General features: G+C 38.9%; 1 protein-coding gene across 1 annotated transcript in view; it reads left to right on the forward strand.

Moving 5' to 3' along the window:
* Positions 1–571: 571 nt before the first annotated feature.
* FERMT1 (FERM domain containing kindlin 1) overlaps positions 572–18,532 on the forward strand; it is a 42,080-nt gene continuing 24,119 nt past the window's right edge. Inside the window, exons 1-6 of the mRNA XM_034432336.3 lie at positions 572–777; positions 5,950–6,104; positions 7,273–7,506; positions 15,757–15,903; positions 17,093–17,306; positions 18,021–18,123. Of these exons, the coding sequence (XP_034288227.2) occupies positions 5,954–6,104; positions 7,273–7,506; positions 15,757–15,903; positions 17,093–17,306; positions 18,021–18,123 (849 nt within the window). The 5' untranslated portion in view covers positions 572–777; positions 5,950–5,953. The remainder of the gene's footprint in view (positions 778–5,949; positions 6,105–7,272; positions 7,507–15,756; positions 15,904–17,092; positions 17,307–18,020; positions 18,124–18,532) is intronic.

Raw genomic sequence — 18,532 nt, forward strand, 5'->3', positions numbered from 1 at the left:
TCCCAGCTACAGCTCTCATGTACAGGCAGTTCCCAATTTACAACCCCAATTTGAGTCCAAAATTCCTGCGGTCAAGACATATGTTCAGTGAATTTTGCCCCATTTTATGACTTTTCTTGCCACAGTTGTTAAATGAATCACCTCAGTTGATAAGTTAGTAACCCGGTTGTTTAAGTAAATCTGGCTTCCCCATTGACTTTTGCTTGTGAGAAGGTCGCAAAAAGGGATCACGTGACCTTGTTGGGACACAGCAGCAGTCATAAATGTGAACCAGTTGCCAAAGCATCTGAATTTTGATCATATGACCCTGGGGATGCTGCAATGGTCGTTAAAAGCGTGAAAGACGGTCCTAAGTCACTTTTTTCAGCGCCGTTGTAACTTTGAATGGTCACTAAACGAACTGTTGTTAAGTCGAGGACTACCTGTACCTACCTGCCCTGCTTCCTGGTGCCAGACTAAATAAGCCATCTGATCTAGGCAAGCTCAAATACCTCACCCCACCCCACCCACTCTGCTCGCGAGGAGGGGGGGTTGTCTCCCACATAGCCGACGGAGGAGGAGGAGGAGGAGAGGAGGAGGAGGAGGCAGCAACTACTACGGTAACTGGAACACCTGCTGCTGCTCACGGCCCCACCGCTTTGGAAGGTGGGGCTGGAGAGAGCGGCTGAGGTGACGCCACCTCGAGTGCTCGAACCTGCGCGAGGCTCTAGTCGGCGTCCGGGAGCTGCAGCGGGAGCGGCGCGCGCGGGTTCTGAGCATTTTCCGCGATTGGAGCAGGTAGGAAATCTCAGCTGTGATTAACTCGGCTTCTCCGAGGGAAAGTCGGTGATTTTTCGTCCGGCGGGAATTACGAGCTTGAGCGTACCAATGGGATCTCGTGACGCATGCGCTTTGTGAATACTGGGGGGGGGCGGTTTGGCGTACTAGCTTTATTGGCTGCATTCATACAACATTTTTTAACGTTGTACGATGGGTGTAACGTGGGTATGGTAAATACCTGCAAATGTTTGCCCGGTGGTGCATTGTTGTTGTTTTTTTTTCCGAAACCTCTCGGCCTGGACAAACTCATGAGCGTTTGGTTTAGGCTATGATTATTCTTTTTTTTAAAAGCTAATATCCGGCCAAATCTGTTAGTTAATCGAGACTCAGCACGGCTTGCAAGTTATAAAAAAAAAAAATCATCTAATGCAAAGAAAGTAAATCGCTAACGGGAGATTAAGATTAGGACACATTAGTAACACTTTTCCTAACCTAACCTGGTCTCCGAGCCCCGTTCAAAAGGACGGCGGCGATTAAAATGTCCAGAGAGGATATATAAAATCCCAAATGCAGGCGACGGGACCGAGAAGGCGAACCGCCTGGGTCCCGTCTGATTCAGATGGCTCTGTCTTAGCAACGGGACCTCGGAGTGTAACAATGGGATGATGCGCGGAGTGTAACAATGGGACAAAAGCGGTCATTCCCTCAGCTAGCCAGCCTCCCCTTGGGTCAGTATAGTTGCAGGAAGCGGGAGGAATCGTGGAGTCCGAACTTGGTCCCTGAGCCGCAAAAGGGAATTGAGGTATATACCGTGGCAGCGGAACCAGCCAGGAACCGCAATTCGTTGGGATCCTTAAAAATGCTCACCTGCCTTTCTCGAGCCCCGATGGAAAGGCGTCGTTTGTCGGTTTAAAGCGAGGATTCTCTTAGGGTCCTTGCAGCGAAAATATTTGTAATCCCCCCCAAAAAATATCCCCACCTTGGAGTAGGGAGCGGGAGGGAGGGATGTTTAAAAGCTCAGACGAAAAATACAAAAACACTTTGAAGCAGGGACTGTCCTGGCGACATTGGGCCCGAGTTACTTCCTTCTTCTTTTTCTTTTCTCTCGCCACACTGCGGGAAGTTCAGAATAACCTTTTCACAACCTTTTCCGTTGCGTTGGACATAGGTACGGTTAAGAAGAGACTGGACAGTCACTGGTCTGAAATGGTATATAGCAGAGGTGAAATCCAGCAGGTTCTGACAGGTTCTGGAGAACCGGTAGTGGAAATTTTGAGCAGTTTGGAGAACCGGTAGAGGAAATTTTGAGTAGTTCGGAAAACCAGCAAATACCACCTCTGGCTGACCCCAGAGTTGGGTGGGAATAGAGATTTTACAATATCCTTCCCCCAGAAGTGGGGAGGAAATGGGGATTTTGCAGTATCCTTCCCTTGGAGTGTGGTGGGAATGGAGATTTTGCAGTATCCTTCCCCTGCCACGCCTACCAAGCCACACCATGCCCATCAAGCCACACCCACAGAACTGGTAGTAAAAAAAATTGGATTTCACCACTGGTATATAGGATTTCCTGCTTGATCAGGGGGCTGGACTAGAAGACCTCCAAGGTCCCTTCCAGCTCTATTCTGATCTAAATAACCAAGAACATTTCTCAGAGTGTTAAACTCTTAATTGCCATTATTCTGGTCGCTGGAAGTTTTGAAAGGGTGATGGAAGATGGGATCAGCAGTAGTGTTTCTCTACCTTCCTAGCTTGAAGATGTATGGACTTCAACTCCCAGAATCCCCTTGTCAGCATTGCTGGCAGGGAAATTCTAGGAGTTGAAGTCCATACACCTTCCAGCTACTAGTTGAGAAACACTGATAGAGGCTCACTTCTAAAATGAACAATGAGGATTACAGCTTGTGGTTTTTTTCTCATAATTCTGGGAGGGGCAAACTAAATAAAACAGGAAATTATTAGAAGCTTCCTAAATAGAACATTGTGGAAGAAGATTTTACTAATTTAAATCTTTGAATGCCATGGCTTCACAGAACAGTAGAAAAGCTCTTACAATAATATAAAATTGGGTCCCTACAATCTTAAACTGAGGTTGCTCTTCAAGGATATAAAAAAAAAATAGAGTTTCTGGCTTGGTAGTTCTTTATTTAGATCAATGGTTCTCAACCTGTGGGTCGCGACCCCTTTGGGGGTCGAATGATCCTTTCACAGGGGTCGCTTAAGTTCATCGGAAAACACATATTTTCAATGGTTTTAGGAATAATTTTATGGTTGGGGGTCACCACAACATGAACTGTATTAAAGGGTTGCGGCATTAGGAAGGTTGAGAACCACTGATTTAGATGATGATGATGATGATGATGATGATGATGATGATGATGATGATGATGATGATGATGATGATTACATTCTGTTCCATTCATTTTGTACAGTTCTATTTGTTAATCAGGTTAGTATAATAAAATTCACAAAAATGTGAATGTGCATTTTTAGAAAAAGATGGAAGAGTGATATATAACCAAGAAGGAGGTGACATCCTGTTGGGATCTAATGCTTCAGCTGAAGTTTAACTAATGAGAAATAAAATACATATGGCTAGTCCTCTACTTACAACCACAGTTGCTCCCAAACTTTTTGATGCTAAGCAATGCATTTGTTAAATGAGTTTTGTCCCAGTTTATGAACTTTTTTGCCACAGTTGTTAAGCCAATCACTGCAGTTATTAAGTGAATCATGGGGTCATTAAGCGAATCTGGCTTCTCCCATTGACTTTGCTTGACAGAAGCAGGCTGGGAAGATTACAAATAGTGATCACACGACACCAGAACAGTGCAACTGTCATAAATAAATGCCAGTTGCCAAGCACCTGAATTTTGATCACATGCTGCAACAAGTGTGAAAACTAATCATGCGTCAATTTTTCAGTGCCTTTGTCATTTCAAACAGTCCCTAAATGAATGGTTGTAAGTTGAGGATTACTTGTATATTGACTATGATGTACAGAAGTACTTCTAAATGTTTGATTGGGGATGCAACACATCACTTAGGTGTTAAAAACAAATGCAACAAATTTATGAGTGATTGCTTTTGTGGTTTCCAAACTAGCTAGTTTGGAACTTTGTACTTTATGCAAAGATATTATCCTCAGTTCTTAAAAGGCACAACAGCACATTTCTTTTGTATCCCAACATGGTTAAGAGGCTGCTATTCACCATCCAAGAAAAAAAGTGTAAGCTGGAGCCATTATCAAGCTGAAAAAAATCATTCCTTAACAATGATCCTCCTATGAAATTTAGCCCCTGCAGTCAAGCAGAGTGAAACAACTCTTAAGAGTTGTTAAGGGATGTCTGAAAAGACCGCAAATTGTTAGTTACTTAATAGGCTGTTGTGTGTTTTACTGCCAGACAGTGGGAGGAATGCTTGTGGAATCTTCTGCCTCGGGTGCCAAAATAACATCACCACAGCCTTGGGTGCTGTGTCTCCACAATCTGTCTGTACATGCACATGTCATGTCCACCCCAGGGAGCAAACATTCTAGAACTGGCCTGTTAGGAGATCAGATTAGATTTCCAGGAGCTAATTCATCACATCAAAAGTGATCGGAGGAGCCTGTTGTTGTTTTTCTTGCCATTAGGGTCTTTAGCCAGGTTAAATTTTATTTATTTATTCATTTATCAAGTTTAGATAGCTGCCCCTCACATAATGACACAGTGACTCTGGGCAGGTACAACAAAGCTAATAATGTATAGAAAACTGTTGTTGTTGTTGTTGTTGTTATCTCTTTTATTCATTAAACATGAAACTCAGACAACTGAGATAATAATAATTATTATCTAGGATGTGGATTATAATTATTATAGGATTATTATTTATTACCTTAGGATGCTGGCAGCAACCTGTATCAACCATCAGCATCAGTCAATGGTATTTGTGATGCATTTTTGAATGTTCTGAGTTTCATATGTTGACTGAGTTTCATATTTAATGAATAAAGTAAATCTAAATTTACCGGACTTGAACATTTTGACTCTACAAAAAACCACCTTACTCAGAACAATTTACATCCTCCGACGATAACTTAACAGTTCCTAGGTCCTTGATTAGGACTCGAGCTGCTGAGCTATTAACCAGCCTCAAAGGCTGTGAATCTCACTAAAGATTAACCAATAAATAATAATAATAATAATAATAATAATAATAATAATAATAAGCCAGATAGCACGGTTGTCGAGGGCCGAAGCATACAGTTTATTGATATCGCTGTACCAGGAGATGCCAGAGTTGAAGAAAAAGAAAGAAAAAAGAAAAAATATATAAGATACATCAACAAATTGCAGCTTCCTGCAATAATGCCAGCAGAACTACAAAAAACTGCACTACTTGGAACATTGTACATCTTAAGAAGGTACTTGGTTGATACCTAGGATGCTGGCAGCAACCCATATCAACCATTAGCACCAGTCAATGGTATTTGTGATGCATTTTTGAATGTTCAGTTGACTGAGTTAATGAATAAAGTAAATAATAACAATGCGCCAGATATCACGGTTATCGAGGGCTGAAACGTACAGTTTATTGATATCGCTGTACCAGGAGACGTCATAGTTGAAGAAAAAGAACTGGAAAAAATCACAAAATATCACAACCTGGCCATCGAAACTACACAGCTATGGATGAAACATGTAACAGTGATACCCATTGTGATCGGGGCACTTGGTACCATGTCCAAGAATTTTACAAAATACATCAAGAAATTGCAGTTTCCTGCAATAACACCAGTGGAACATCAAAACACTGCACTACTCGGAACATCCTATATTTTAAGAAGATACTTGGTTGATACCTAGGACGCTGGCAGCAACCCGTATCAACGATTAGCACCAGTCAATGATATTTGTGACACATTTTTAAATGTTCAGTTGACTGAGTTTCATGTTTAATGAATAAAATTTTATAATAATAATAATAAATGTTTATTATTATTACAGTTGTTATTGTTATTTTAAAATGTTAAAACTATAAAAAAGCACAAAGTTAAAAAAATATATATATATTTGGTGAAGAGCAGATGTTAATAACAATGTAGCCACCTGAATATCTCACCATGCTCTTAGAGAACAATGATACAATATAGATATAGATATATTTCCCTTCTTTTTTATTTTTTAAACGAATATTGGAATTCTCCAACAGGGCTATGAGTTCTTTAAATGAATATGGTTCCAATTCCTGGGCGCTCACAATCACAGTTGATCATCACAATGGAGAAGAACAAAAAGAGATTCCCCTTCAAGTATCGGGGGAACTTCATGTCGGAGGGTTGATGCTAAAACTTGTGGAACAAATTGGTGAGTATAGTGTTTTTAAAGGACAAAAGAATTCAGGCAACCTGAAGCAATCCCAAAATGAATAGTTTTATATACTTCATTCATTTTGGGGTTGGGTGTGTGAACTCATGTCCCTGATAGCAGATAGCAAAAATTCTGCTTTTCCAATTCATTCATTCATTATTTATTTATTGTTCACATTTTTGAACCACTCACCTCCCTCAGAGGGGAAGGGAGATACTGGGCAGACATCATGAGCTACTGACACTGGACTTCTAGTGAGGAACCCTTCTAAGAAAATCTGAAAGCTCTGCAGGTTTCTGCATGACACATCACTTACACAGCTGCCCATTTGCTGCACACTTGTTTCATGCTGTTATGTCTGCCACCATACCAGAAACATATTTTGGGAACAACCCAGACAGCATATGTTGGAGTGTTGGGGAGGTCATAACAAGCAGGGACTGATTTACAAGACCAATATCACATATTAAGTCAGATTTTAGTATTTATATATAGCAGGCAATGAATTAATGCCATCGGTAGGTAGAATGAAAAGCAAGGATAGAAATTATTGTTTGCATATTTTATATTGTTATATTCTATTTATTTGGAATATGTTATAAAATAATAAAACACAAGAAAGAAATGGCAAATGTTAAGCCAAGGATGATTATGTCATCAAGTCAATGTTGACTCTTAACAACCACATTTTCTCAAAGATGCTCTGTCCCCAACCTTCAATCTTCCAGTCTTTGAACTATACCCATCACCACTGTGGGTGGTGATGGGCTTATAGGTTGAGTTTATAGTTAAGATCAAGAGGTACCCCAAAGTCACCTAATCCATCAGATGAAGTCAGTAAATTATAGAGATGGCTCTAGAATTTGCTAGATTTGGTTTAGAACTCCAAGGTAGGCATAAGTATATTCTTCGCTCACTTTTCCCAATAACCACCCATGAGGTAAATTGAGCTGAGAGAAAGTGACTGGCCCAAGGGAACACTAGATACAGAAAATGAGTTCTGTCTTTCAGCCTATTGCTTTCTCTGACTTTTTTAAGGCTAGATAGTTTACAAATGGTTCTAATGGGGTACGTGTCAGGTATAATCAGTTCCTCAGCTTGGTGGCATTTGTGGTATCCTTTTCAAAGTTCCTGCTTTGCTTTGTTTTCTTTTCTTTTTTTTTAGGGATATCCCAAGATTGGTCAGACTATGCCCTTTGGTGGGAGCAAAAGAAATACTGGCTTCTGAAAACTCATTGGACTCTAGATAAATATGGAGTGCAAGCAGATGCCATACTCTTGTTTACCCCTCAGCACAAAAATCTGCGCCTTCGTTTACCAAGCATGAAGATTGTGAGACTGTACGTTAGCTTCTCTTCTGTGGTATTCAGGGTTGTTGGGGACATCTGCAAGAGCCTTGGTAAGTGGCATTCACATATGCTTCCCTGATGTGCTTCTGGCAGATGTTGTAAGTGATGTCCACATGTCTGTCTTGGGAATCTTCCACTTCATATCTGAATTCTCATGGAGCACTGTTTCCAACAGTAACATGCATAACAGGATGATTTGATGAACGCTGTCCATTTATACAGATGAATTTTTCAATGAACTAATAAGAATATTAGTAATAAGTATAGTCAGCTTCTTTGTTACTTTCATAATTATTCCCTAATATTTCCCTAAGTATGAGGGCCAGTTTGTTGTAATGGTTAAAGCACCAGGCTAGAAACTGGGAGACTGTAAATTCTAGTCCCGAAGCTAGCTGGATGACCTTGGGCCAGTCCCTCTCTCTCAGTCCTAGGAAGGAGGCAATAGCAAACCATTTCTGAAAAACCTTGCCAAAAAACCCTGCAAAATCTTGTCCAGGTAACTGCCAGGAGTCAACACTGACTTGAAGACACCAAAAAAATATATATTTAAGTTAATCCAAAATTAATTTCTTCATATTCAGAGTGATGGGTAACACCATCCATCATGTTCATCCATTCCAAGCTTATCAATCACATCCCTTTCAGATGCAGCCTGCAGAACAGCAGCCCAGATGAGATATGGAGACATAACGCTTCTCTCTCTTTGGAACATCTGCCTTCTAGTTTATGAAAGAATAGATTTTGTTCAATAATTGCAATCTATTGAACATTTTCTCATATAACATTGAGTCACTTATTTGGAGAAGAGCATTTCTTTTTCCATTACTACGCTTTTATAGCAGGTCCAAGATATAAGTTATTGCCTGCTTGATGTGAAGATCAAGGTTCCCATCTGCTTCTACCTATACAAGCCAAACAAGCTGTGATTAAATTTTGCTTCTGGTATCTTCCCACACTGAGCGGCCACATGCCAAGTACCTAGCCATGCAAATTATAGTTGGTGGCTAGGGCATTTCATACCATGAGCATATGGACACAGCTTCTCTGCTTCTTTTAAGCCTTTTATCTATGAAATTCTCTCCTGGAATTCTAAGACAATGTAACCAGATCCTCACATCTGAAAGTTAACCAGGTTGAGGAAAGCACAATTGCTGTGTATTACCTGTTCAAGATCCTAAAGTTTGCATATTTTGATTTATAATTCTAAAGCCCATTGAAAGTAAAGGGGAAATGAGAGCACAATGTAGGCTGTGCAAGGCAGTAGTTTGATTTTTAAAGGCAGTTTAGCTCAGCCCTTCAGGTCCATTGACAGCCTGGGGGATTATTGTAATCATTTTATTGTGATTTTTTTTTAAAAAAAAAGGTTTCATTTCAGCAGATTTGAGAGAAATACCATTGAATTCTGCATTCTGTCAAATATAAAGAAAATGGGATCTTGGCTGAATAAGACCAATGCCGAATAAAGTTTGTTCATTACAAGTGTAATGACCAATGAAAAAAAGTATTTGGAGCTTATTTTACCCAAAGCAAATCACTCAGTTTATTCTGAGATTTCTGCATAGTTGCCCATTACTGCTTATTGTTTTCACCCATTCAAGAGGAACATCAATTACATGATTTAAAAAAGCAGAACAAGATGTGTCTACACATATCTCAGGATGAAGGGGAGGCAGGATAGGACTTGCAGTGCAAAGAGCCATTCCTACTATATATGAGACACTTATCGGTTAGAGGAATCATCATTCAGAAGGGGAAGTAATACAAGACCTTTGATCAGGAAAACATCCATCTGGACATCTAGATTGCCTGAGGCCTTATTCTGCATGCTTCAAAGTCCCCCAAATCACATGGTATTATTCAATGGCAAAGCACCAAAACAGCCACAACTCCCTGTCCATGTTCGGTGGAAATCTTAAAAAACCCTAAAATATGTTTAAAAATCCTGAAGATGAATAATTGTGCAAGGTCAGGCTGCTAATGTCTAATGGGACATCAGATAGTCCCTGTGTAGTCTTTGGTTCCTGTAATGTAACAGCAGCATTTATTTTGTTTCTGCTTTCAAGTGCAATTAGTCATCTAAATTTAGAATGAAAGGGACAGAAAGTACCCAATAGATCAGGGGTGTCATTACGTGATGTATCATGACTTTTTTCCCCTTCGCTAAAACGGGGGTGGGCGTGGCCAGCAGGTGACATATCCGGCCAGCGGCCCATGAGTTTTACACCCCTGATATAGATCATCTAGTTAGGGATCCCCAAACACTTCACCACGTCAACCCCTTCATGAAGTTTCAGATTATTCACCAACCCCCCAAGACCCCTTTATTAAAAAAATGAATAAATACTACTTTAACTAATAATAATAATAATAAATAATAACAACAATAGCAGCAGCAGCAACAATGGACCTTTAAGGACCAATGCTGACCCTGAGAACTCTGATCTAGTTCTAGACCTCCATCTCCACACTCTGTAATCTTGTTCCCCTCCTTCCCATTTTCCTATTAATATTTATTGTTTTGATATTTTAATATTTCATCTTGTTTTTACTCAGTCGTAAGCCTCCTAGAGTCACCGCTTGGTGAGAAGGGCAGCATACAAATGTAATAAATAAATAAAATCTGCAATTGCAGCATACCAGATAGATAGACCATCAGCATCAAACATCTTCAGCAAAAGAAAATTCCACAATCTTCCTTGTGTATTTGATATTAGGTGATTTTTTTAAACTCATGAACTCTGTTGGTTGATCTTGATAAATAAAACAAATAAAAATAAATTATAGTCCTATGCATAGATCTATTTTTATTTACAGCTCTGTGTTAAAGAGCAGAAAAGTTCTAAAATAACTGCAGTGGACTTATCGCACTACTTTCATACTGATTTCCAGATTCGGAGGTCCTTGAACTCAATAGTTTGTTGAGTATTGCTGTTTTAAAGCTATGAAGTTGTGCACAAGCATAACTTCAATTTGTTATTGTTCACCTCTCCGGTAATATGCTACATTTTCTGCAGATGGAATGTATCACCTCAAGCCATGTTAACAGCTGTGCAATTCGCAATATAAATTCCTAGCACATGTCTGTATACACACCACAATTACAATGATTAAAGCCTCAGGTATTGCTCAACCAGGAATTTATCTCTAAAATATTCCTCACCACAAATAAGACTTGTACCAGCCTGCAGGAAAGGGTTGTAGGTGTATGTAGATGAGTAGATATATAGTAGATGGGTATATGACTGTAGTGACAGAATAAAATATTATAGAAAATAAATGCACTAGAAGTCTCCCATAGTACAGGTGCTAGTCATTGATTTGCTAACTCAGAGAAAATCAAGCACTCTGTCTCATAGATATAAGATCATGTTTTTTCTTCACACATGCAACTATAACTGCAAATAACACCACAGTGAATAGTATTATTTCTTAACAGGAAATGGCCTGCTAAGAGTCATTCAGCTATCACCCTTTTAGATGAAAATGTGGGTGAGGTAGATAAAGTTAGGGATCTGTATAGGACGGAGGAATGATTTTGATGATGTTTCTTTGTGAATTGACTAGAAGAATGGAATATTGCTGAGTTTTCACAAGCACACTGTAGGTGATGTGATGTGATTGAATGAATTCTTCTGGCTTTTTCATAACCCAAGGACATTGTTTGCTGGAGATTTAGCAGAATAGAATTGCCTTTTTTTTCTAGACAGAAAGAATAGGAATTATGGGGCAACAGAACTGGAAGTTCCCAGCCTAGAGAAGACCACACCAGAGAGACAGATGGATAACTGAGTAGATGTTTCACTGGCTGGAGTGAGAAGATACACCAAAAAGGATCTGCATAATAGTTTTTTACAATGAAGTTCCACCTTGCCAGCATGCTCTCAAGAGATCTCATAATTGCTTACTACCTATGAAGTCAGATGATAACCATTAAAAACTTCCTTAAAGCATAAATAGTACAGTTAACACGAAAAAGCAGCTGCAATTGCCTTCCCATTTAAAACTTCTCTCAACTCCCCAAAAGTCTGCTATGTCCCTTTGCTATTTGAAGTCTGGAGGAATCTGAGTTCAAATTACAGTGGAAAAGAAATACGATGAACTAGAGTTTCATACCATGGCTGTTTGTACCCTAAAGTAGCTCTCCCCAACTTGGTACATCTTCCAGACAGATTGGCCTTCAAGTCCCTGGATCTTGAGACAGTCAATCTCTAAACTATATAATGCTACTTCTGTCGATTTTAGCATGAAAGATGGTTTAAGTGAAGGTTGTAGAGGCAAGCGTCTGTTTTACCTACTAATTTCTTGTAGATTATCCTGAAGCTGATAGCAACATATGTTTAATTAGTGGTTATTTACTAAAGTATTGTAAAAGTAAAATATCTTTTGAGTTGAGTGCAAATTTGACCTTTATGGGCACTTTTTTTGATAACTATACTTAAGCGATTGATCCCTGCCTTTTTTATGATGTTTTTTGTAAAACAGCCTGCTGTTTCTCCAGTTTCCCATTCAAGTGTGCCCAATTCCTCTTAGCTTATTGAAATCATCCCTGGGTCAGCTAATGCTTCTATCTTATCTAAATAAGAGTTTCAGGTCAGTTTTAGGTCACTAATGTACGGAGAGTGTGCTGTGTGGTGGAGATTAAGACTGGATCATCTCACATGTCCTTTCTGCTGCTTTTATCAGTTGGGCTAGCTAGGTGGAACAGTTTTCCTCTCAGAAGCCCTTGGAAGCAAATGCCTTGAAAGCAGAAGCAGCAGAGAACTACTCTGTTTGATGGGTGTGGAATATGCTTTTCCTCTAAACAATGACTGCAGTTAAAGAGTGAAAGGGGGACAGGTTTCTGGGAGTCCAAGACCAACAATGTCTAAGTTCATTAGAACTCTTTCAAGGAAGGTCACCTCTAGACTATTTGTTTGATTTTCGTCAAATCTGGTGTTTGAATTAGAACCGCCTGCTTCCATTGTAACTTATCATTAGATAAGTGGTTTAACAATTGGTTCCTGGTTGTCTTGCTTTTCCCTCCCTGCTCTTTCCTTCCCTCTTGCTGTAAAGTCTTCTTATATTGATAGACCATAGGACAGAAGCTGTCTTTTATTCATTGTCTCCTTTCTCTCTGGAAAGTGGTGTTTAAACGTTTTCACAGAATAAAGTTAAAGCAAAAGCAGGTGCATTTCCAGTAACCACTAGTGTTTTATCTGCGTACTCCATTATCCTGTTTCTGTGCCTTTTGTCCTAGCTGATTTTTTGAAACAAAATTCTTTAATGGAAAGGTAATATTCTTCTCTGTTCCATTTATTAAACATTAACCCCATAGCTGATTTCAAAAGTACCGAAATTCCTATGGTGGTGAAGGATGTTTGCCTAGTTCTGCTCTGCAAAATTATTATTATGGTTGGTCAACCAGCCACATGTTTAGACTGGTTTGGCATTTTTGCCCATCTAGCAAGTCCTTCTCAAGGACCTGGGAGAGGCAGATGTTGTTATTTAATAATATTAAAGATATTATTGCAGGATGTAAATGGTTCCAAGTAAATCTCATTTTTGCTATTGATTGATGATGATTTTGTCAATGCCAATGTTGGTGGTATTATTATTATTATTATTATTATTATTATTATTATTATCTTTTATTCATTAAACATAAAACCCAGTCAACTGAATATTTAAAAATGTATCACAAATATCATTGACTGGCACTGATGGTTGCTACGGGTTGCTGCCAGCCTCCTAGATATCAATCAAGTATCTTCTTAAAATGTACATTGTTCCGAGTAGCACGCTCTTTTACAGTTCCACTAGTGTTATAGCAGGAAGCTGCAATTTCTTGATGCAATTTCTTTTGTAAAATTCTTGGACATGGTACCAAATGCCCCGATTGACAATGCATATCATTGTCACATGTTTCATCCAAAATCGCATAGTTTCAGTTTATATTATTATTATCTCTTTTATTCATTAAACATGAAACTCAGTCAACTGGACATTTAAAAATGTGTCACAAATATCATTGACTGGTGCTAATGGTTGATACGGGTTGCTGCCAGCGTTCTAGGTATCAACCAAGTATTTTCTTAAAATATAGGATGTTCCGAGTAGCGCTGTTGTTTGCAGTTCCGTGGTGTTATTGCAGGAAGCTGCAATTTCTTGATGTGTTTTGTAAAATTCTTGAACATGGTACCAAGTGCCCTGATGACAATGGGTATCAATGTTACATGCTTCATCCATAACCGTGTAGTTTCGATGGCCAGATCGCGATATTTCGTGATTTTTTTCCAGTTCTTTTTCTTCGATTCTGGCATCTCCTGGTACAGCGCTATCAATAAACTGTACGCTTCAGCCCTCGACAACCATGATGTCTGGCATGTTGTGCGATCTGTCTGTATTCAAAAGTCCCACAAGATCTTCATCATCTCATTTTTGGTAACTTTTTCCACCTTATGCTCCCATGACTTTTCAGATACAGGTAGGGCATATTTTTTACATAATGACCAGCAGACTAATTTAGCAATTCAATCATGTCTAGCTTTGTAATCAGTTTGTGCAATTTTGCTGCACTCACATATTAAGTGTGAAACAGTTTCAACTTTGTTGTTGCAAAGTCGGCAATTTGGATTGTCAGTGGATTTTTGTATCTTTGCTTTCATGGCATTAGTTTGTAGTGCTTGTTCTTGAGCAGCGAGTATTAAACCTTCCGTTTCTTTCTTGATGGTTCCTCTCTTAAGCCATGGCCATGTCAAGTTGTTATCACACTTTCCTTCAATGTTTTTCAAGTGCTGTCCATGCAGAGCTTTGGTTTTCCATCCATTTAATCTGTCATCCAACTGTTTTTCCTTATATTCTGTCTTTGTTTCTGTTGTTTTTATAATGTTCTCCGTTTTCACAGCCTGCAGCAATCTTTCTGTGCTTTGGTTCACATAATCATTCAAACTTCGTTTTTCTTCTTCTACAGTTTGATGGATTTGCAATAGTCCTCTGCCCCCTATTCTTCTTGGCAGATACAACCTGTCGGTGTCACTTCGTGGATGTAAAGCATAGCACATATTCAAAGGTTTATGCATTTTCCGGGCCAGGTTTTCCAGTTCAGCCACAGTCCAGTTGATGATTCCAGCTGGGTAGCGTATCACTGGAATGGCTCATGTATAATGGCTTTAATCTTTCCAGCATTCAATTTTGATTTTAATATTTTGTGGACCCTCCTGATATATTCCTTTCGCATTGACTCTTTGACTTTTCCATTCAAGATGCTTATTATTATTATTATTATTATTATTATTATTATTATTATTATTATTATTATTATTATTAATTTGTATGCCACTTAAGGATTCTGGGTGGCTCACAAAATTAAAAGAAATTACAATAAAACACACACACACACACACACAAAGAAAAATATGGCAGTATGATGAAGTGAGCAGTCTCAATCTCCCTCTGCAAAGGCCTAAGCAAAGAGCCCAGTCTTCACAGTTCTTCTAAACAACAGCAGAGAGGGGAAGCAACCAGATCTCAGGGAGAACCTTGTTCAGAGGGCAGGCACTGCTATAGAAAAGGCATGCTTCTGGGTTCCTAAGAGATGATGTCATTTAATCAAAGGAACCCAGAGTGGGCTAATCCTACAGGATAGAATTAGATGGGCAGATGTTATGGGGGATATGAGATCCCTCAAGTAACCAGACCTATATCATGAAGGGCTTTATAGGTAATCAGCACCTTGAATTGCACCCAGAAGCAAATCCCCCACCCTCAACTAACATCAATAGGAACTAGCCCTGGAGACAGAAAGGAACGACCTTAAAATGGTTTTCCCAATCCACAACCCTTGGTGCCGACTCACAAGAATACCATAGGCAACTGTACTGAAAGCCACTGACAGATCAAGATGGATGCTCCATCGCCATCCTGACACAATTGACTAAGGCTGCCTCAGTACTAAATCCTGATCTGAAACCCAACTGAAATTGGCCTTTATAATCTGTTTCCTTTAGGGTTCTCATCAGTTGCAGATCAACCACCTTTTCAACAAATTTTCCCAAAAAGGGAAGGTTGGAGACTGATGGTAGTTATCAAAAACCATTGGCTCCAAAGATGGCCTCTTGAGGAGACACATCACCATCTCTTTCAAAGCAAGATAAACTTCTTTCCTCAGAGAGACCAATAACCACGGTATGGGCCCAACTATGGGTCATCTTTTAACCTGTCCAGGAGGGCAAAATAACATGGTGTGTCAAATCGATGGACTCTCTTAGATTATAGAACCCACTGGTCTTTTCAGCCTGTTGATATTTTCAACTGTGTTGCAGGTATTAGACGATCAGAAGAACTGTCTCTGCTGAAGCCAACCAATGAGATAAAAAAGAAAAAGAGAAAAGACAAAGAGAAGGACAAAGAACCCGTCATAGAAGATATTTTAAACCTGCACAATTCTCCAGTGAGTTTGGGATTGCCAGGTAACAGTGCAATAGACAATACTGATTCTATTTATTTATTGGCTGCCTTCTCTATACATTGAAGTTTGAAAAGTAGGAACAAAAGGCCATGTAACTAATAGGTTAAAGAAACCTTTGAGCTTGTTACTCTATAAGCTGGTTTTTAACATTGGCTATGTTGACTCAAAATGATAGGGATTATTGGGGACCTCTGGATTGGAAATCCTGCCACCAGGAAAGAAGAAGAAGTATTCAATTCAATTACACATTTTTAGGAATAAGAATTAAGTTTTGACAATGGCATGCAAGAATGCTTTTTGTAGACTAGGAAAGTGAAACAATTCTTCATCGGTTACAGCTTTTAAAAAAGACTTGGTGTTCAAAGGAAATACCAGTTAAAACCACACCAACTCCTGCTGTAAATGTAATTTTCTTTCTACATTGCTGGCAGGCACACCTTATGTGACCTGAAAAAAATCCAGATGGTCACTAGCTGGCAGGAAGTCTTTGCTTCCATCTAATGGCTCTCTAGTATTTGGATGGAGCTCATTGGTATGTATACTTAAACTCCATGACTTATTCTGCATTAGGAGTGTGCATCCTTGACAACTTTAAGACTTGTGGACTTCAATTGGCTGACATGACTGGCTGGGGAATTCTGGGAGTTGAAGTCCAGAAATCTTAAAGTTGATAAGGTTGGGCACCCCTGTTCTGCATTGTGAAAGATTTAATCATTATTCTCTGTGTGTGCCCACTTGGAAGCATTCTCCCTTTTTTCTAAAGAAAGACTTGAAAGAACCTGAGTGCCATGCAATTCAGGTCTGGCACAGTACCATCTATAGAACAATAATGGTTAGTGATACTTACATATTAGGGGGGTAAAACAGTTATGACAGGAACCAGGATATTAAAGAGATACTTTGAATTGTAACAATGGCATAGTATTCCAAACCAAAATGCATCTGAAGTTAGAAAACTAAAAGTACATTTAACTAATTTTTTTGAACAAGCACAATTATCTAGATTTCTGGAATTTAGTTTTCTATTGAAAGCTACCTGCAAAACTATTAAATAGAGTCCCAAAGAGGTTTTTTTTCAAAGAAATAAAGGTTTATTTTAGAAAAAGAAAGTTTATATTAGAAAATCATCTCCTTTGACATTCAGTGTTGTTATAAACTGATGGTTTTATTTTCTGTTCTCAATATTTCAGCCAGTCCTGGCTTATATAGCAAGACAATGACCCCAATTTATGATCCCATTACTGGTTCACCTGTCGCTTCCACCATTGCATGGTTCAGTGACAGCCCATTGGCACAACAGAGCTGGAGCACCCTCGCTTTTAGCCACCCGAACTCTGCACCAGAGACACTTGCCAAAATGTATCAGCCTCGAACATTGGTCGACAAAGCCAAACTGAATGCTGGGTGAGGAACCTTTCTCTTTGAATATTAGCATTAGACCATTTTGATAAGCCAAGGGCAATGTTGACTGTGTGTGCTGTGTATCCATACACAAAGGGTTAATTAAGATACCTGGCACTTTTATCCAAAACTTAAGTCAAAAAAGACCCTTCCCAAGTAACATAATTTAGAATTTTCATAGAAACAAGAACCTGAAGTAAGATTTGGGACGAAAGAAAAGTAACACCTTGACATATACTGTTAGGAATAAAACAAGGCTCAAATTCCTCTTTGCACTTTTGATTGTTCATAACTGTATTTCTCTCTTCTCAAACATATTTTCAAAGCACACATATTTTCCTTTTATATACATAAAATTTGTAATTCCTAAATACGTTCATTTGCTAAAATTGAAAAACTATACAGCTACCTCTACTTTTGCTAAATGTTGTCCCGCGTTATTGAGGCTAACATTTAAGGGATTATAGGGTCATAAAAAGGGAGTTTATTGAGACTAACACTGTCATGGGCAACGTCTAGTAATAGGCAATAATAGTAATAGGCATTACAGTGTGTAGAAATATATTTCAAGTTTCCTTACTATGACTATACTTACTAAACTCTATATTTCTCACTCCCCCACACACACATATTTCTGATATCCTGTGCTTTGTTACAACTTGGAATTTTTCTTTCTGTGGAATTTATTGTCACTGCTTGGTGTTCTTTTCCTTTCAGATGGTTAGATTCATCTCGATCACTCATGGAACAAGATATCCAGGAGGACGATCAACTTCTACTCCGTTTTAAATACTATGATTTCTTTGATTTGAATGCAAAAGTAAGAAACTCTTTAAGATTCCCAACATGACAATTAAAAAGCATGTTTATTTTGTCAAATCACAGCTTATAGATCAGAGTACAGTAATACTATATCAGTTTTCTTTTAACATAAGTAAAATAACACAATAGTTTTTGTTGAATATTCTCTTTTGTTTGACTTATTTATTTGATTTAGGGATTGAGCAACTCCAAGCTGACTTGAGGTGGCTCACAATATTTAAAAAAATTAATAAAACACTGCTTTTGAAACGTTTATGGGAGAATTCTGGGAGTTGAAGTCCACAAATCTTAAAGTTGCCAAGGTTGGAGACCCCTGCTCTAGTTAACTAAAGTTACTCCATCATCATGACTGAATGCCATCAAGTTGGCAATCACGCACATTTTCTCCAGGATGATCTGTTCCCAAC

This window comes from Pantherophis guttatus, chromosome 1 (genome assembly GCF_059756535.1).
Source record: "Pantherophis guttatus breed Tessera chromosome 1, ASM5975653v1, whole genome shotgun sequence".
Classification (NCBI taxonomy): domain Eukaryota; kingdom Metazoa; phylum Chordata; class Lepidosauria; order Squamata; family Colubridae; genus Pantherophis; species Pantherophis guttatus.